Genomic DNA, 20,411 nt, shown 5'->3' with positions numbered 1-20,411 from the left:
CAATATATAATTCAGTAAATTCTACCGATGAATTTTTCGGAATTTAAATATTCAATAATTCGAGTAGTTTTTATAGTATTCGAAATTATAATAGAATTAATTATCTAAGATACGAAAAGAACGGTAAGAGTGTTTAACATTGAACACGAGATAGATAGAAAGATAGGAAATAAGAGGTAAGACGGATGGAAAAGAAATCATGAAATTACGGGGCATCTCGTTAATGTATGCGTGCGGCAATTGAGAAAATAATGCAAAGTAAAGTCTTGGCGGACATTGTAAAAACGCAAACACGCGACAACTGGGAATAGAATTCCACTTGTCCCAGTGTCCTCGGCTCCTTTATCAGTTTCTTTCCGCAGTTCAGTACCTTACGCAACGCCTCAGGATACGCACCACTGTGACTTCATTGTAAGTGACGCTCCTTCCTCTCTCGCCGATCCTATCGGCAATTAATAATTCTTCTAATTACGTTAACCGGCACCGTATCGTCAGGTGTAGATCGGTGATAAGCCCGGAGGCTGTTTCGCGTGCTTGATCTTCCTGTGAATATGGAAACACTATCAACGCGTCTACAGTTAACTTTTCAATGCTAGTTTCATGAATATTTGTTTATTAACTAACACGGTTTTCATTCCAGTATTTGCTTTTTATGATTGATCTTTCCAATGACTGTTGCACTTTCGCCTTTGTCTCTGCCGCAATTTCCTTATGCTGGAATTATTCATCGTTCGAGACAGATTTGCATGTTTGAAGTGATAATTTTTCAATTTACTTCACTTTTGCAATTTCTTGAATAAATATAAAAGTTTATTTCTTTACTTTTCTATTTGGAATACATTTTAAATGCAGTTATCATATATACTTTTCTGTAATTTATTGCCATTTATTTTTGAACGAAAACAGCTTCATAGTTTGGTCAGAATAATTTTAAATGAATTTTATATAGCTGTGCTATGGCAAGCAGTATTTTCGGTGATTGAAATTTAAGATTAAGATGCATTTTGGGTTTAATACCAGACAGTATCTAGATCTTTTCGTGTTTCGTAATTTCGCATTCGACCTCGAGCTAAAACTGAAGGTTCATCGTAAGAACAATCGGTTCGGATTAACATAATCCTCGATTTTGTTCGGTCCCGCGTGCACAGGTGGAGGAAATGGAAGGTTGCGGGTTGCTCAATCGCCAGGGATTCAAGTGGTTCGTGAGTAGACACGAGCGACAATGCGCAATCCCGTTAATGACTGCGCAATACGGAGAAAACTGCCTTAAACATGGGCCCGAAAACTCGTGTGCACCGATGCATTACGCGATACAGAATGAGAGGGTTGTGTCCCGCATTCTTTTGCCATCCACTGCCAGAATTGTCATTGTACGCCTAACCATGCGTAATACGTTAAGCGTATTATACAATTATTATATAGACTGACAACAATTTCCCTGAAACTACTAGAAAAATGATTTTTTTATATTTAACCCTAAATGTATCATTCTCGGTAAACTGCTAGTTTTAAAATTCGATTGAAAATTCTGCATCTCTTTTCGTTCAAATAATTTCCTGATTAATGAGTTTTTAAATTTTTCTTATAGAAAATTAATCAACTTTGTCTTTGAGTTTGTTATTTATTGTTTGAGAGAAACTTATTATCTGGTATGTTTATCTTATTTCATAATTGATAATTTTACGAAGGAAATGAAATAAATAAAAGAAATATTATATCAATTCTCATTTCTTTCTTGACACTCATTGTTCTGCAGATTCTAACGGGAAGACAGTGCAATATACGAATCAGATTAATATTTCACAGCGTTAAGAACAATCTCCATTTTCGTGAGAAATGATCAAAAATTTAATCTAATGGGTCATACATAACGATCCCGAAGTACGGTTTCCTTTTCAAGCGTCAACGAGGTTCAAGTCGTTAAATTGTTCCTCTGTCTCGTGTTACAGATTGCCTGTGACACGGCTCGTTCCTCGAATTGTCCAGAAACTGTCTCGATCCGTCTCGTCCCGTCGCCCATGCAAAGGTAAGCTTCGGTTCCTCATTTGAATTACAAACTGCGACGAAAATGGAACCGGGAAGATTGCTTTGAATTTCGCGTGTCCTCCCTCGTAAATTATTCCATGCAGCTACACGTCAAATCTGCGGAAATTCTCGCGAGAATCGTCGCAACATTACGAATAACGATTTCATTTGAAACATTTTTAACGAGCCATTAACGATATTCCAATTTTCTCGTAACGATATTTACTTATGATTCATTGACAAGACAATCGTCGTAAAGTAGATTGATCTGTAAATCAACCTTTGCCTTTAATTTCACACCAATTCAACTAATCCTGAAACCGTCGTAATACCTGTAACACATCCATCACCGTTCTCCCACGTTTCGTCGGTCGTTTTTTAATAACAACGAGGATTGAGGGTTGCCAACGTGTAATTACGTTTACATAGCGATTATCGCTCGACTTGCGAAGTCGTGTGTTCGTGCGACGGAAGAAACGGGAAAACCGATGAGTTTGTATTTCATCATCGTCATCGTATCATCGAAAATCTTTTTGAATCCTTCAAAATCTATTCAACGTCTTAAAATATTTATTTTACATAGAAATTTTATTTTTAACAAATTTAAATTTATTTCGCCCTTATAATTTACGAAACCCAAAGAAATTTTTAATAAATTATAAATATGGATTTATTTGAAAGATAAAGTATTGATAATACTAGAATAGCTTCTCACTTTGACTTATGTGGTTATTACATCGTTGCAATTAATTTTAAGGGGTTAAATTCCTTTAAATCACTTATTAATGACTAGGAAACTATTAACATAGTGTTACATCGACTTTTTAGCGTTGTGAAACTATCAATTAAAGCGTACGTAATTGGTAGTGACTTATTTCCTTTCGTTCGAAGAGATTACTTTGATTAAATCGCACTCGTTCCTTCCGCGAATCTCGTGCTCGACGAATTCCTGGAATAACGAAAGCGTTATTACACGGGGAAAAAAGAATTGTTCTGTTCTAGTTCACTCAGACAACACCCGAATTAATTTTTTCTTCTTTCATTCGCGATTAATCTCGGTTCAAACACTCGCGATTGTATTTAAAGCGGATCTCCCGACGTATCCTCGCGGTTCCTTCTCACCAAGTTTTACCGTAATTGCTGAATTTATTCAAATGCTGAATCCTGCGTCACACGACGCCAATTAGAGGGAAGAAAGCCACGAAAAGGAAGGAAACGGATCGAACGGGAAGTGAGTCGATATTTCTTGCAAGGAACAATAAGTTTTGTAGACAAAAGGCGGCTTGCGTCACCCGATTTTAATCGTACGAATATGAAAAGCAGAGAGCCGACGAATAAATTAGAGAAACGAACGTGCGCGCAGAACGCGAGGGAAGCGTATTGTGTTTACGAGAATGTTTCACGTCGTTCGACTTGAATAACCGGCGATCGAAGAAGAAAGAGGGAAGCGAGCCTCTGAGAATCGTTCTTAGAAAATAAATTCCATGGGTATATGAAAGGAAAAAATGGAAGTGGGTCGAATAAGATCGAAAGTTCTCTGTCTTCCATCGCTATTATGCAATTCCTTTATTTACACATTAACGTCCGCCACGTGCGACAAAAGTACTTTGTATATCTTAACATTTTTCGATGCAATCAACCTTTAATATTTCAGTAGCTACTTTTATAACGAAACTTTTAAATTTTAAACTTTTAAACGTAATTTGAAGTTAACCTGTATTGCAAGTTATATGAACTTATTATAGTCTTAATGAAATACATCAATTTCAATACCTTTTAACTCTGTCACATGATACACTCGTAATTTCAATGGTATATATAAATGAATGTAAGCTTTTACAATAGTTGAATTTTTATTACTTTCTATATACTCGATATTTTTTCTTCGCCTTATATACAATACTAAGATGTGGTTCCATCAGGCACCATAGAACAAATAAGACGTTAACATCGATCTTTTTTCGTATAAGATATTTTTCTGTTCAAAATAGTAACGTAATAATTCTGCGCAACGTACAACTGATTAAGGGAACAGGATTGAAGAAGAGAAAGGGATTAGAAACTTTTTCGAATGATCTATCACCATCCATCTCGAGAACTATTCACAAAAAAGGTCGAAGAAACGCACGGCTGAGCCGCGTAAACGTTCGCGTACTTGAACCCAGAATTGCGGCCGGTACGTGGGACCGGTGCACGCATTATCTCCCGACGGGATTAGCATTGTCGAAGTTGCTGGTTGGGCGAACACCGGGCGCGCTTTTAACGTTGAAAACTTGGCGCGTCGTGATTGCGCACCATCGGCATTGAAACCTGAATTCGTCGTGTCCTCGGTGTTAATTCAATTTCGCTCGTGTGGCAATTAGTGGCCGTCTTGTAACGTAATTGTTCCTTCGGATTTGTCGGTTTCAAATAGACGTTTTTTGGTACTTACTTTTCTCTTACATAGTTTTAACTATAAATTCTCCCAGTTATTTCCAAATCGAAATAAAAATCGATATTCCTTAAAAATCCTAAAATCACCATGTTACGATATATCATAAAAATTAATTTACTAAATAATTCTTAAATAAAAGAAGTTTGATCTTAATATTTTTAATAGTTGTAGGATAAGCAAGCTTAAAAATCAAGAATTCAATTATTTGGTAGATTTAATTTGAAAGATTCTAACGGAAATGTGGATACATGAAACCTGAATCCTTGGCAGAAGTATTTAAAAATGGCGGACACATGTGATTCGCTGAACGCACCAGAATCTGCGGAAAACGCATGCACCTGGGCAGAGGTTCTCCGTAATAACTCAAGGCCTCGTGAACCGTCGTAGACGCCGCAGTTACGTGGTACTTACACGCGTTCCAGATCATCGTGGGATCTATCCCCGCCGGCAGGGCGCGGTTGTTTATAATTTTCATGCCGATGAATGAGTCGCGTTTAGTCACTGTCGTTATGCATCACGAGCGGACGTGTTCCGCGATCGATGGAAATGACTTCTTCACGTCGCGGAGATCACCTTGGACGAGTCTTCGCGGTGAATATTGATCGGTGATTTCGCGCCGGACTATTTCCCACGGCTGTTCGCTCTGGAATCCGTGAAAAATTGATCATTTCGAATGAACTATCGTAAATCTCAACAAAGAATGAAGCCGTGAGAGGTTTCTCTAATAAGTTAATCAAAGAAAATATGATACGCGAATCACAGTGCATTACAATCGCAATAGTTTCATTCATATTTTATCATTATATATTTCTTCCCTTTTATTTAAACATCGATATTAAAGAATCAAACAAAAATAAACGGCTAGGTTCGCAGATAAGTTGCGTGATTCATCCAAGCTCGAAACGAACGAATCACCGAGAAAAATGAATCGTCGGGCGACTCACGATAGCGGAAGATCGCGATGAACGTCGTCGAAAGCTTCACCCGAACAATGACCACCGGCGTAGCGGCGCAATTTTCGCCCCGTTCGCTTCCCACGTCATTAAAACTTGCAAAATTATGAATCACAATTTGAATTAAAGACCGATGGGACGGTGACACAATGGCGCTTGAATTCTCAGGACGGTCGACCGGCCGGGGCGAAGCAGGAAGTGGCATCGATGAGGCTGGCTCTGAAAGATAATTGCGCAATTAGACGAACGGACATGGATTATTCATCTCGTCAGTCATTTTGCCTGCTTCTTTTCACGTATCGCGTGCAGGCTCGTTTCAACCGCCGAAATAAATCCCGAGCGTTCGGCCCTGTCGATCAAACTTTCGAATCTGTCTACCGTTTCATCCCCTAACTTTATCTCCGCGCATTATTCCCCGCGATCCATCATCCGCGGGTCTCGATCTATCTTTCCCGTCGTTGTTTTGATTGATTATCCACTGGAACCGACGAACCCTTTCACCCGAAATAAATGGAACTGTAAAGATGTTCTTCCACGAGATGTTCTCTCAGACAACCCCCTAAATTGGAAGAGGGTTTTATTAGATGGTAATCGCGGAGTAATTGTCCAATTTTGCGATTAGTCTCGCGCAAACGCAGACTCCGTTGTTTGGTCTAGTTTTCGAGGCAACCAGGGAAATTAGTAAACTGTTACGAGATGCAAGAGGAACGTGTGTGTATACGTATACTCGCTGGAAGACAATGAAGCTTGTTCAGACGAGTATGTCGCTTGTCAACGTGAGAGTTTGAGTTTCGCAATGGCTAGATGGCCCTCGATTTTCAGCGACCCATTTCTTATTTCGTCCCTTGGTAACGTCGTCCCTTCTTGAATTCTTAACTGCTTTCGTAGACTTTGGCATCGATAACAGAAAAATTAATAAATATGACAGTTCAATATTTCTAATTACAAAAGAATTCTTTAATATCAAATGAAGAAGACTTCGTCAGTAAGCCATGTCTAATCAAATGCAGCTACACAAGTTTTTCCATAAATTGTCCAACCAAAATTGAAGAATCTGCGTTCTACACCCTCATGGGAACGATTCCAACTGATTTGCCAACGGTTGCTCCGAAAAATACTGATTTCCCGGCCAGGTCACGTATCTCCGTACCATTTTCCGGCGTTTTCCCTTCCTCTAACGTCCTCCCACGCGGCGGGACATTGTCGAAGCGACGACGACACCGAGGTGTGCATGGATCCCCACCTCTCGCTACGGATGACCTCCTCGTGGTCGCGTTCGAACTGCTTCGCAGGGATAAATGTACACTTGCCGTAAGCCACGAGGCTTTTAGCGACTCCAGAACGATACGGTAGCTCGTCACTGGTCGTTGCGTTTCATCGTGCATCGTCGACACCCGCGACACCCGTGCGATTCGCTTGTTATCGAGCCAGGACTCAGCAGCGTCCTGGCCAATAAAGCAGGCCGTTCGACGCTTCATCGCTGAAAGATCAAAGGACCCGTAAGTCTTCCTCTTCGAGTGACCGTCAGGGGTGACTTGGACTTAACCGATGATTCAGTGATCTGCAATCAATCAGTTTTCTCGAATATCCTTGTACAAGAAGAGGTGCTCGCTTCATTTTGGAAGACCTCGAGGACCTTGTCTGGGGGGTGAAAGTGCGTGGACCAACCAGAATCTCGACGGGATTGATGAATACATTAGTGAATCTGTTTGCGTATGAACCTTGTGAGCTACTTCCTTTAGAGGATGAATGTGCGAGGGTTTGGAGAAAGAAGTTTGAAGGGGTTGCTAAAAGGGGAGCAACCCTTATGAAACTATAGAAGCTTGTTTCCTTAAGGAAAATACTCTTACAGAAATTGGAACTTAATGAACTCGAGTAATAATTCAGTGAATAATTTATGTATCTTAAAAATAGAAGCGTTGTTTCCTAGAAATAGATCATGCACGAACGATAATTATTCAGTTTCCTTTGCACGTTTCTTGCTTGAAGATTGATCCTCGAGGAAGAACTAGGGTTAGATGTCAGGGCATGACGATCGCGTTAGAGATCCTGCGAATGTATTTCTCACGCCTCGGATTCACGTGTCACTATCGGTTCGAACGTTCAAGGTCGCAGGATCTCGCGGCGATCGTGGATGACCTACTGCCGCGCATGAATAGCCTCTCATGCTGCGAGCAAACACGTAACACGAAGACGTAACACGTGACCGTGAAGTCAACAAATGAATTGCACATAAACGCATCGCTCCCGGTGCCGTGGCATGATTTATGAAAACAATATTGCTCCTCCGCGGCGCCGTAATTGCCTCGGTTAAATTGACCGGTGTTCTCATTACGTTAAGTGGCCCGCAATTTCTTCTACGAGCTCTTCCCATTATCTTGGATACCATACTCTATGTCCGTTTCACCCTGCTTCTGGGTTCAAGTTAGAGGATTCTTCTCAAGATCCAATTTGTTCTCTGTTTTTTATTTTCTTTTGATTTATTTATCAACCACGATGTTTCTTCGTGCGATTTATTTCAACTTAACTTTTGATTTTTAAATACCTAACCATGGTGTTTTTTATCTAGAACTCGAGGTTTAAATTGTTCCTTGTCCTTCCAAATAATGTTAGTCGCATTTCTCCCCGTAAAATCGAGATTCACCTTGATGTTTTTCTCTTTTCAGACAATGTTAATCACGGTGATTCTTCTCGCCACTTCCTCTCTCGTTTCCGGTCAACTGGATCTACCCCCGCTGAGGCAGGATCCGAGAAACAATAATGTCGGCCAGTATCCTCCCACGGACGCTGAAATAGAGGACATTTTAGCGAGATTGGATTTCCTTGGAACTGAAAGATGCAGCGCCAACGTCGCTGCCCAATGGCAGTACGAAACGGATGTAAACGAGTACACGCAGCTACAGGCGGTAACTACGAAATTTGTTTGTTCCTCTTGTAATTCTGTGGATAGACCGGGCGATAGTGGTTTATATCTGAATCGCCGAACGAAATACCCGCATGCGTTTCATTCTGTGGGCTGTGTAAGCCGAAAAATGGCCCACTGACCTTTCTTATCACTATACTTTTTCTTTTTTAATACACAGCTGGAACAGTTACAAATTTAATATTAAATAGGTTAAAATTGCAATAGATGTATATTATCAGCTTTAAGCAATAACTTTTGGAGTTTGTTTACAACGTTTTGACAACATAATTTATAGAAAAATTGATATTCCATTGAAGTCTCGTTACTATTTCAAACTTAATGCATTGGTACCATAGATTTTATTTTTACAATGAAATTTACTAAATGTTATTATTGTAATCATTTTCTGAAACATAGTACAACTTAATCCTTTATTCTATAATTTTTCCTACCACCGTGCTTGATAAACCTGCTTCATCATTAATAATTCAGTAAAGAAAGAAAAGAATTTTATATATATTCTATGTCTACATTTACTCTGAAACTGATAACAGACAAGTAATTTTCAATTTATGTTAAACATAAGTAAACAACATCGAAACTTTTTGAATTCAGTTTAAAATTTTCATCACGAGTCTAACACGATATCATAAGAGAAGAGGTTAATGTGACCATTTCGACGTTTCTCGATGGGACGGTGTCCCGAGACCTCGACCTCCTCTACGAATCGGCCCGTGGGACCGTCGAACGTCGCGATCTATCCTCCAGGAATCCTGATTTCGCGTGCGAGGAGGATTTCTCCGGCGCAGCTCGGCCTTTATTATTGTCCGCGAGAGGCCGAACACCTCCGCGGGAAATGTTCTCAGCCGGTGCCATTGTAACGGAGTCCCGAACGATTTCGTAACTCGCGCATCCAGCCACCGCACTCGCCGGCCGAACGTACGAGAACGGAAATTTTCAGCCTTCAACGCGAAATCCGCGTACCGGGTCGCGTGATGCTAATGACAATCGTTGTCCGACGTTGTCTTCCTTTTTCGTTCCGTGAAACTCCTCGCTCGCCACCTTTGAATTCCATGGCGTTGCCCAATATCATTTTTGCAGCATGCCTGTCCTCGTTATCACCTTCTAAGAAATTTAACGTCAATCTTTAGATAATAGAACCTTATGCAAAATTATAAAATCAATAGAAATTTAGTCTATTAAAAATTCCCATCTATTTCTGATATTTTTTATGTTAATGGCGTTTTTAGTTCCATGTTAAGATTGAATTATTACACATTTGATATACGGAATTATTTATTCGATATTCCGATGGAAAGTTGCGATTATCCGTAATGCATTATTTTATTTGTCATTACCTTATTATCCTGTAAGAAGTAGAGCATCAACCTTTGAATAATAGATCTTTATACGATAGTCTAAAATCAATAGAAATTCATTTTTCTGCAAAAAAAATTTATGTATTTCTGATATTCTTAATATTAACGACATTTATACTTCTACGTTAAGATTGAATTATTACACATTTAATACGTGGAATTTTCTCCTCGATGAAAATTGGCGATTGTCTATAATGCATTATCCTATTCCTTTCGCAAATATTTCAGTGACATAGAAAGTGTTTCACTTCCTCGTTGAAGTATTCCTCGCGCTTTCCAACGCGTTTCCTTTCGCTCCTAGACTTCTTCTATCTCTAATCCCAGGAAGAATAAAGATACCACGGTTTTATCACTAACGGTAAACCCGTCGTTCGTCGATTTGCACTTCGAACCAGTTCCGCACCGGTGCCTTCCGAGCGATCGCTGTATTGCCTTCGTCGAACTAATTTCAACTCACATCTTTCGCAAAACAGATTCCTCATCGGCGAATAATAATTACCAGCTACTGCAAAAAAGTTAGTGCGCGTTCTTCAATTAAAATTCAAACACAGACAACAGTTTTGTAAAGTAATTTTACTTTACTGAATACCAGCGGCATAAATATAACTTTTTGCTAATAACAATTCCAATTATCAAATAATTTAAATACTAACTGAAATCTAAAAAATTAATACTAAACAGTACATTCGCTCTTTCCAGTTGGAAGCACAGCGAATATACGCAGATTTCCAGAACCAAGCTTGGTACTTGATATCGAGGATCGATAAAGATAATATCAGGGATCCAGTGATTAGACGGCGGCTCAGATACTTGTCGGTAGTGGGACCAGCCGCATTTCCGCCGGACCAGTTAGACAGGGTAAAGATAAAACCAAATGAAATACCACGACAAATCTTTCCACCCTGAATAATATGTAGCGTTAAAACGTTCGAAATACACGGAGACACTTATCGTTTAAAAATAAAATGTAGAATCCAATTAATATCCGATTACTGTTCGATCATTCTCGAAAGGAAATATTGAGGTTCCTGCTTTCCACTCGTTCAAATCACCGAAGCTCGCGGCAGGGAACAAGAACGACGCGACTATTCGCCGAGCAACTTTGTGTTTCCGTTTGTCAACGACAACGCTTACAACTCCTAGCGGAGCAAAAAGTCCCGCGACATGGAAAGTTTCGTTTCGAGACTGAATTTCCTTCTGGCACGTAACGCTCGAGTGTCGGGCGAACGCTTACAAATAAACGAAAAACGCGTGCGTGTCTGCATGCAGGAAACAACGGGCAGCGTTCGTTGGAACCCTCTTTTTATCCCTTTTATGGAAATGATCGTGAAATGATGGCGATCGTTGATTTTCAGTACAACCGTGTGATCAACGACATGCTGGCGGTGTACAACGAGGCTAGCATCTGCGCGTACAACGATCCCTTCCGGTGCGGACTGCGTTTGTATCCAGGTAATACACTGTTTCCATAGAATGATCGTCTATCGAATGAAACGGTATCGATGCCGCATCGATTTTCACGGCGCCTGGCCGCGCGAAATCGCCGCGGAACACGTTTTAACTGTTACGTGCAAGAAAGCGCGCCTCTCTCCGATCGTAATGCGCGATCGGACGAACGAATATTTCACTCGGCCGCGGTAGAACGTGTTCATGAAAATTCATCGACGATTAATTCCGTGCATCCTTGCCGCCTGTAATCTCTCTATTATCTCCAGACTCTGGCGTTTCAATGCTGATCTTAGGAATACTGTTTATTAAGTAATAAAGTTTCCTTGGAATCATTCTACCCAGGAACAATATTTCGTTAATAACCAGTTTTTAACATTCATGCGTGTGTTACACTATTTATGAGACGATTGTTTATTTATTAACTTTCGATTAGAGCACTGGTACAATTTCAATGATTATGGAGGAGATATGAAGCTGTTGGATCTTCTATTTGAAAGTTCGAAAATTCTCTAATTCTGAAATACCTTGAAATTGTAAGAGAAAAATATTTAATTGGTTCTGTATGTAATTTCGTCAAATTTTTGTATTGTTTATTTTATAAATTTATTTACTTCAGCAAATGAATAGCTAAATACTTTTATAAACTGTGATCTATACGTTTACTCCAAAGGTTAACAATTCTCAATAGAAAATTATTACTTAATATACATTTAAAAAAAATTAAACAACGCTGAGTTCTGTAAAATTCAGTTTAAAATGTTAATCTCAAGTTTTTCATGATACTGTAGGTTAAGGGGTTAAAGACACGTTCAAGGTACGGAACAACCCAATGTTCACGTCCACGGAAATTTCATTAATTACGCCACAGATCATTGTAACGGGAAGGACAAACGTGTTACGCGATTTCATTACGATGGGTCTAATGAACTAGGACTAAAAAGTAAACGCAAAAGCCGGAGCCTTCCGCGGACGGCCGCGGTATTGAAACTAGAAACGTCGACTAGTCGTTTCGCGAGGCCGTAATCGCTGCGGTAACTCACTTTCCGTGCAGCTTAGATCACACGTGTCGCAAGAAACCATCTAAGACAAATTGATCGCGCGATCAACGTGAAAGCTGCACGGACGTGTTCCTCCATCCCGGTGAAAATACCTTTTTTTCCTTCCTTCCCGAGGCCCGTGTGCACAATTAATTCAATGCCCACCTGATGTCCGCGATCGATGAAAATCAATCACGTCGAATCGAAAGGGAATGTGTCACTTTCACAGATATAGCGCAGATCATGGCGAGAAGCCGGAACTGGGACGAATTGCAATACGTGTGGACCGAGTGGAGGAGGCGCAGCGGGATGAGGATCAAAGATCTTTATCAACAGCTGGTTACCTTGAACAATGAGGCTGCTAGGTTGAACAGTAGGTTGAACACTTGATGAACAAAACTTCTTATAATCTTTAAGAAATTCAAGTCACGATGGAAATTTATGAACAACGTAGCTACGAGTTACTAGACCTGAAATCATTCCGAACACTTTTATTTTCTCTTTCATTATTCAATTATCGCGCCTGTCTACTTTCTAGAGTTAGATATTAGTTCGAAAGATATCGGGAAGTATAAATTATCAGAAAAGTATGGTAATCTATAAAGGGGAAAGAAAAATTTGAGAGAATTCCATGAAATTAGGAGTTAATTCAATGAAGGCTTCATAGTTTAAGGAGATCACTTTATGAAGAGATACTAAGAATTATTTTTCTACATAGATTTCACTGACGCTGCTGAATATTGGATGTTCCCGTATGAAAGCCCCAACCTGCAGGAAGACATCGAACAAGTGTGGGAGATGATTAGGCCTCTTTACGAAGAATTGCACGCGTACGTTAGAAGGAAGCTGAGGGACCTGTACGGGCCTGAAAAGATCGGTGCTCACGCTCCGCTTCCGGCTCACATACTCGGTACAAATTGAAAGCAAACAGTTGAGCTGAACGAGTGTTCCGTCGACGTTTTATTAATGCGCGTTATGCAAGTTCTATTAGGATAGATTTCGCAAAAGAAAAAAATGTGATGATTGCATTTTCTCAGGGAACATATGGGGCCAGTCGTGGACCAACATCATCGACGTAACGATACCTTACCCGGGTAAGGTTTACCTGGACGTGACGCAGGAAATGCAGGCGCAGGTAACGGGGAGGAATTATATAATCATTATCATGAGAACAGACTCGTTAATGAATTCAACCGGCCTCGGCCATTGTTTCCGAGTGGAATCGAAAGTAACATGTTACAAAGTTATTATTCGAAAGCCACAACGCGACGGGACGATTCGAGAAATGCTGAAACGTTTTCGCTCGCCTCTTTCTCTTTATTGTTCATTGTGAGCGAAATTTATTACATGGCGACGGCACTTTGAACCGTCCGGATATTAATTAGCGATACGCTCGCGCGAAAGTTGATCTCCATTAATTAGAAGTATTCATTTACGTTTTCAATTCCCTCGGCTTTTCTGTTCCATTATCTATCTTAATTAGATCTTTCAATAAAAAATGATTTAAATGCGAATCGAGCGCTCTTTGAAGAAACATGTATACGGTCTGTGAATATTTATACAATTAAATTTATTTAAAAAATTTGGAATTTAATTTAGACATCGTGGATTAATCATTAATAGACCCGATATCAGAAAAATTTTATTTTTAACATTAATATTGAAACTAATATTACTTACTTTTTCATTATTTGTATTATTATTATTAATTTTTAGTATCACCTATAATATTATTTACTTTTTCATTATTTTCATTATTATCGTTAACTTTTAATATCATCTATAATATTATTTACTTCAATAATATTAATTACTACAGGGATTCACACCGATAGAAATGTTCAGGGTAGCAGAGGAATTCTACCTGTCCTTGAACTTGAGCGCGCTGCCGCCGGAATTCTGGGCCGGAAGCATAATCTCCGACCCGGGCGACCGTCCTTTGATATGCCAGGCTTCCGCTTGGGATTTCTGCAATCGCATAGATTACAGGTAACTCGACGGGGATCGAATTAACCGTGTCTTTGCGCGGCAAGATAATTGGCTTCTCTTGGTGTACGTCTTAATTGGCTCTGCTTCTCGTGCAGGATCAAGATGTGTACCAAGGTCACCATGAAGGACTTGATCACGGTGCACCACGAGATGGCCCACATTCAGTATTTCCTGCGGTACAGCGGACTTTCGCGGGAATTCAGGGACGGGGCAAATCCAGGTACGATTCGTTTACTACCATTTCCTGATTTACTTTTAATTAACTCTTCCTGCCGCTGCTTTCATGAACATCGGTGAAACTATTCCGTGATCTTGCGATAAGGTATTCATTAATATTAGACATCAATGGAACAAATGAACCCGCGCGAGAGTGTATAAGATCGAAACAGGCTGTTTGAAGGTAATATTCTGAAATTATCATCCAGTTATTTTCATCGTTCAATACTAGAATTAAATAAGAGAATTCAATCGAATGAAATTTTATACCGATAGTTGTTTTATTCTAATTTATATCAATAATGTATGAGACTTTAATTTCTATTAATATAGGAGAACAAATACATTTTGATAAATGCATATATTGAAGGAACACAGTATAATTCCATGTAAGCAATTTATCCTGAAATCAGTCAATTAAATTACATCTATCTCCATATAATAAATAAAAAAATAATCAATATGAAATTAAAAATAATATTTAAAGTTTCACTTCGTTTAAAAGGAAATAAAGATAATAGAGACTATTTTTCAAGGGAGATATGTGACGAATACTCACTCTTTTTCAATGAAAATAATGAAGACCGAGACTCATTCTCTTTGAAAGAAGGCAATGGTGGCAAAGATTCACTCATTCTAAAAAAAGAAACCGTCGCTCGCTGCTCGATTAATAGAACTGCGAAACAAAGCGGAGGAGCACGCCTCGCGTATGAAATAGAGGAACGACGAGCGCCACGGTTACGTAAGCGGTCCCGTCCGACTTCCGGTAGGCGGTCCGCGGACGGTACTTTTACAGGTAATAGCGCGAAAGCGAGAGCGAGAGCGATACGCTCCAGGTAGATTCGCCCGAGTACGAGTGGATGTGCGAGTACTCTCGACAGACCGTACGGGAGATCGTTAAAATATTTTTATTATGGTATAATCGCGCTTTCACCGTTCCGCCAACCGGTCGTTCGCCTCGATAGAGTTTTGCGCGGGGAGAACCAATCTCAGACGGTGCATCCGACCTTGCAGTTTACGGTATCTCGTAAACAATGCGTTTTTGTTGTCGAAAAACCAGCGGACTGTTACGATAATATTCCAATTATATAAATATTTGTAGAGTCCTTTTTACTATGTAGCAAGCCGATACTTTTTACATGAAGTTGCAGTTGGTTGCACTTACAAAGAACTTCTTTGTGTAATTTTTGTAGAGTAATATGAATAGCTGCATCGAAAACGGCGAAAATGACGGTAGATATATGTAGATCTTAATTCAATTATCTTATTAATAATCATAGATGCTTTCTAGCGAACGACGATTATACATTATTTTTTATCTGATTAGCAGCTAGTTACATCAATGGCACAACAAAAACGTTTCGATTTCCTATAGAAGCATCGATTAATGTAGAACCGACAATTACATGTTTAATATCAGGTCTCAGTAAATGCTCTTTGTTCCGAGACACTCCTATTAACAGTCATAAATTAAGTTACCACTCTGTTCACCCTTCGCGCGTGAAAGAGCTGGAAAGATTTAACTCCTTGCTTCCGTGATTCGATTGATCGGGAGTTCATCTGTATAATTAGCAATTACTTTCCCTTGCGGTTGCTGTCTTCGAGAGCTACAGGTGTAACAAATGGAATAAATGGATCTAATGCGTTTCTTGTAACCGTCTAGTCGCTCAACCACGCTTGATTGCCTTCTGCCGGCCGGGCCTCTGATATAACAACTGGGATTCGGTTTCGGCGTGTACCGAGAAATTATGTAAACGAAAAAATTCACTGATCGAAAACCACAAATGATTCCGAATGTTTATGTAACAGAATTAAGCCCGTATTCGGTATTGCAATTAAGGATCGTCGTTCAATTCGTTACAGGCTTCCACGAAGCCGTAGGCGAAGCTGTCGCCCTCAGCGTTTCCAGTCCCCGTCACCTTCAAACTCTAGGCCTAGGTAACAAGTACATCGACGACTCAACAGCTGACATTAATTATCTGTTCACTCTGGCGATGGACAAGCTAGTGATGCTACCTTTCAGCATCGCGATGGACAGGTGGCGATGGGACGTTTTCAGGGGTTACATCAACAGGGAAGACTACAATTGCCACTGGCATCGACTGATGGAGCAATACGCCGGAATCAAACCGCCCGTCCTTAGATCCGAGGACGATTTCGATCCTGGATCCAAGTACCACATTCCAGCCAACATTCCGTACATCCGGTAAGTCCTTACACCCCATCGCTCAATTAATTTCAACCATCAGATCGTAGATCTTCGTTGCGCTTACAGCTTCTTTTCCACGCTAGAGTCATTAACCAACAACAGGAAACTCTGAATAAAGTTTCTCTGAATCCGTGAAGGCAAATGCAGTTCTACACGAATGTCCGTGATCAACGGATCGTAATATCAATGAGCACGCAGGTTTTCCGTTAATTGCGAGGGAATAACGATACCATCCGCACATCCCGTCTTCTCTTTCGCTCTCCCGTTTATCGACGGGCCGAAGAGAAAGAGGCTTTCTCTGAGCGTGCGGACGTCGAATATTTCGGGTATCGCGCGTGATATCATCATATGTTACGTATCGGTTAGACGGATGGAACTTTCCCTTTCTTCGGGCCCAGCTAATTGCCGGCCGGTTTTTGTTGCGCTAATTACGGCACCGCGCCGCTTCCGCGTTTACGGCTCAGACGGAATCGCGCGGCGGGCTTTAACGTTACTTTCGAATTTTCCCGGGCAGCCGGCCCCGTCACGGGCGCAGCGTCGCGTTACGCTTGTCGTGGAAAGCGCGATCGAAGATGTTATCGCAGGTTCCGCGTTTAATGGGCCATTTGACATGCCCCCGCTGCTCGCCGAGCAACGTTACGAAACGGGCGAAACCGCAGAATCACGGCCTTGATTCGTGCCGGCTATTCGATAGGAAAAGCAGGAAGCAGATTTGCGGAAGACAATCTCGTAAACCAAATTTCATTTGCATTTAACGACGGAGCAGGATTGACAGGCAGCGTGGTTAACACTCCACCGGAAGCCGATTAATCAACTTCTCCGCGCGACAGGAAAGACAAGCTTAATAACACTCCTGAAAAGGCAGATCGTTAGGTTACATTATTCAAGACTGGTTACTTCACAACTTCGATTCCTATTAGCCGTGGAAAGTTACAAAGAACACTCCATTTTCGTGAATTCCTAGTTTCGAGTAATCTGGATAGGCGTATCGGTGAGAAAACAGATAATTGAATTTTGCTCTTTGGTTTTATTAGAAAGAAGCGAAAGACACGGTACAGAGGTGATATCGTCGCGTCCACTCGGCGACACGCAGCATCTTTGTACAAAAATACAAGTGTATACAAGTATGTGTTCTTAGGTACTCAGGTATCAAAAGTTATAAAAAAGAAGTACTAGCAACTAATAACGCCGACCGAATCTGTCGTCGTTGAAAATCGGCGGCTCGATCGAACGTCTCAGCCCCTGTTCCCAGTGCAGCGAATATCGAGAGAGTACGATCAAGCGGAAATAAATACGACCCTCTTCCTCGCGTCGCGGTGACGTGGTTGCCCGTGGATCGTGGCCCAGCACGGTCGGGTAGTCGTCAGACGCTAGTAATAAGTTCTAATACGAGTGACCACCGTAACTGGACTCGCCGTAGTCGCCGCCGCCTCCATAGCCACCGCCGCCATAGCCGCCGCCGCCGCCGAACCCGCCAGATCCGCCACCTCCGTGCACCGAAACGGGTACGGGTACTTTGACCGGGTAGGGCACGGGTTTGGCTACCGGTACGGGCACATGTTTAGCTACCGTCACGGGTACCGGTCGTTCCACTGGTACCTTGACCGCGTAGGGCACTGGTTGATCGACTGGAACGGGTACGTGCTTCTCCACCGGATACGGGGCAGGTACCGGTACCTTGACTTCAACGGGTACTGGCTTCTCTACTGGTACTCCGACCGGTCTCTCCACGTGGACCTTCACTGGATAGGGCACCGGTTTCTCTACCGGCACAGGTACCGGCTTCTCCACTGGAACCGGGTATGGCTTTGGTACGTGGACCGGGTACGGTCTCTCGATGGGAACATTCACCGGGTAAGGGACCGGCTTCTCCACCGGGAAAGGCTGGGGTACGTGCTCCACGACCTTCACTGCGTAAGGTACCGGCTTCTCGATCGGGTACGGCTGTGGCACGGGTACCTTCACTGGGTAGGGGACGTTCTTCTCCACCGGGTACGGCTGTGGCACGTAGACTTTGTAGGGTACTGGTCTCTCCACTGGAACTTGTACTGGATACGGGATCTTCTTCTCTACCGGATAAGGCTGTGGTATGTGCACGGGTACTTTGACCAGCACCTTCACGGGTACGGGTATCTTCTTTTCCACCGGGTACGGCTGCGGCACCGCAACCTTGACTGGATAGGGCACTTCTTTCTCCACTGGGTAGTGGACCTTCTTCTCAACCGGGTACGGAACCTTCACGCTCTTCACGATAGTGATCTCTTTAACTTTGCTGCCCTCTTCGTACCCACCGCCGCCTCCACCACCGTAGCCACCGCCGCCTCCACCACCGTAGCCACCGCCGCCTCCGCCTCCGTATCCACCGCCGCCGTACCCTCCGCCACCATCGGATGACCCGTATTCTTCTCCTCCGCCGTAATCGCCGCCTTCGTAGCCACCTTCCAACCCGCTGAGACCGCGTTTCTCTTGTTTCTTCTCGACGTTAGACTCCGTAGCCTCCGCGGTCTTCGTGCTCTCCTTCTCGCAGTGCCCTGCGGCCAACAGGCCCAGGAATAAAATTGGAATCTGGAAACATAGGGAATGAGGTTCGCTTGGTTCCTCTTCGAAAACGAAAGTTGGGATTCTTGAAACGCGAAACTCGAACGGTGGATGTTGAGCGAGAGTGTTGTCGGTCGTAGAGGATCGGAGTCCGTACTCACCAAAATTCTCATGTCTTAGAGGCGCTCCGATATCTGGTCGTAGTCCAGACTTTACTGGATACTTCCCCCCAAGATGCCACCGATTTTATAGTCCGCTTTCCCCCGGCCGTGCATCGCGAGCGAGCGAGTAGAAGCCTGCCCCCCTGTATGCGGTACGTTCACGGAAAAGTGAAACACGCGGCGGCGGCGGCGTCCGGCGCACGAGCGGCCGCGCGACGTTGTTGCATTTTTCTAAATCCCCGATTGCCGCGACGCTGGTTCCATAACCGGGCCCACTGGCGTAGACGACGCCCGGATCCTCTTCCAGGGTGAAAGGAACCTGGCGGAAGCCATACGAGCGTTCACGCGTCGAATTGCGGCTCGCTCGATACCGCCTGCGGAATAGTTAAATTGATCGTTAATAGCACCCCAACGTCGGGGCAGATGAAGAGTTGACGTGGATAAAGATATATTTGTTACGTATCTGAACGCTGTTCAGACACGAGGAACGTCGGATCTGGTTTGTTATGTGGTTTAGACAGCTTACGCAACTTTTGCTTGTGGTTTTTACTTTGTTATTGGGTTGTTCTGTTGAGAGGCTTGATTTCTCTGGGGAAAGGGATATTGGAGATAAATGTAGAAACTGAAAGATGCTAGAGAACAATGTGTGTTGTTTTTTTTATGCTACTTTGGAAAGAAGAGTTTTTAGTTAACCCAATACTTTGGATTTATTGTAATAAAAATAGAATTATATAGGGTTTTTGTAACAAAAATCGTATTAATATTGTAAATTCTGATATTAAGATGCAACTTGAATTGATTTGTAGAGACAAGTTTGAACATTTGTTTCCGCCATTGAGTCACGTGACCTCCGGTCACAGCTCAGTAATCCAAGATGGCTGTGAGTGTGAAGAAGGGTGTTCTGTGCTCTTCAATCAAGCACAAAATAGCATGTTATTGTTATGTGGTAGAAGTTTTAAGTTTGTTTGGGATATTCATACAACATATTGGAAACAACTGCACATTTTCGTAAAGAGGGAAGTCTCAGAATAGCTGTGTATTTGACAAAAGAGTGGAACCTCTAGGGTACATCAGTACAGCACAAAGCACGAACAAGGATACTGTTATAATAAGAAT

General features: G+C 42.0%; 2 protein-coding genes and 2 long non-coding RNA genes across 5 annotated transcripts in view; 1 reads left to right on the top strand and 3 right to left on the bottom strand.

The window, feature by feature from the left end:
* Positions 1-344: 344 nt before the first annotated feature.
* Ance-3 (angiotensin-converting enzyme Ance-3) overlaps positions 345-20,411 on the top strand; it is a 62,215-nt gene continuing 42,148 nt past the window's right edge. Inside the window, exons 1-11 of one of the 2 annotated variants that reach the window (XM_031969972.2) lie at positions 345-411; positions 1,950-2,026; positions 8,079-8,318; positions 10,396-10,554; positions 11,052-11,148; positions 12,412-12,555; positions 12,901-13,092; positions 13,220-13,317; positions 14,002-14,171; positions 14,267-14,391; positions 16,251-16,593. In XM_031969972.2, coding sequence (XP_031825832.1) covers positions 8,082-8,318; positions 10,396-10,554; positions 11,052-11,148; positions 12,412-12,555; positions 12,901-13,092; positions 13,220-13,317; positions 14,002-14,171; positions 14,267-14,391; positions 16,251-16,593 — 1,565 coding nt within the window. In that variant the 5' untranslated portion in view covers positions 345-411; positions 1,950-2,026; positions 8,079-8,081. Of the gene's footprint in view, positions 412-1,949; positions 2,027-6,729; positions 6,912-8,078; positions 8,319-10,395; positions 10,555-11,051; positions 11,149-12,411; positions 12,556-12,900; positions 13,093-13,219; positions 13,318-14,001; positions 14,172-14,266; positions 14,392-16,250; positions 16,594-20,411 lie in introns of those variants that run through there. The other variant, XM_031969969.2, reaches the window with a different exon arrangement.
* LOC116424050 (uncharacterized) lies at positions 3,753-6,701 on the bottom strand. Its single transcript, XR_012999933.1, has 3 exons — positions 6,563-6,701; positions 5,404-5,631; positions 3,753-5,102 (listed from the first exon to the last, which is right to left on the bottom strand). It is a non-coding gene; the product is annotated as an uncharacterized LOC116424050 (long non-coding RNA).
* Positions 8,360-10,241, bottom strand: LOC143175197 (uncharacterized). The gene is made up of 3 exons (XR_012999934.1): positions 9,840-10,241; positions 9,676-9,760; positions 8,360-9,442 (listed from the first exon to the last, which is right to left on the bottom strand). It is a non-coding gene; the product is annotated as an uncharacterized LOC143175197 (long non-coding RNA).
* LOC116424053 (uncharacterized) lies at positions 17,626-19,446 on the bottom strand. The gene is made up of 2 exons (XM_031969977.2): positions 19,296-19,446; positions 17,626-19,161 (listed from the first exon to the last, which is right to left on the bottom strand). Exons 1-2 carry the CDS (start codon positions 19,305-19,307, stop codon positions 17,980-17,982), a joined length of 1,194 nt encoding a protein of 397 aa, XP_031825837.2. The 5' UTR covers positions 19,308-19,446; the 3' UTR covers positions 17,626-17,979.

Source organism: Nomia melanderi, chromosome 13 (genome assembly GCF_051020985.1).
Source record: "Nomia melanderi isolate GNS246 chromosome 13, iyNomMela1, whole genome shotgun sequence".
Taxonomy (NCBI): domain Eukaryota; kingdom Metazoa; phylum Arthropoda; class Insecta; order Hymenoptera; family Halictidae; genus Nomia; species Nomia melanderi.
Note: the sequence above shows the minus strand (reverse complement) of the source record. Positions and strands in the feature narration are given on the sequence as shown.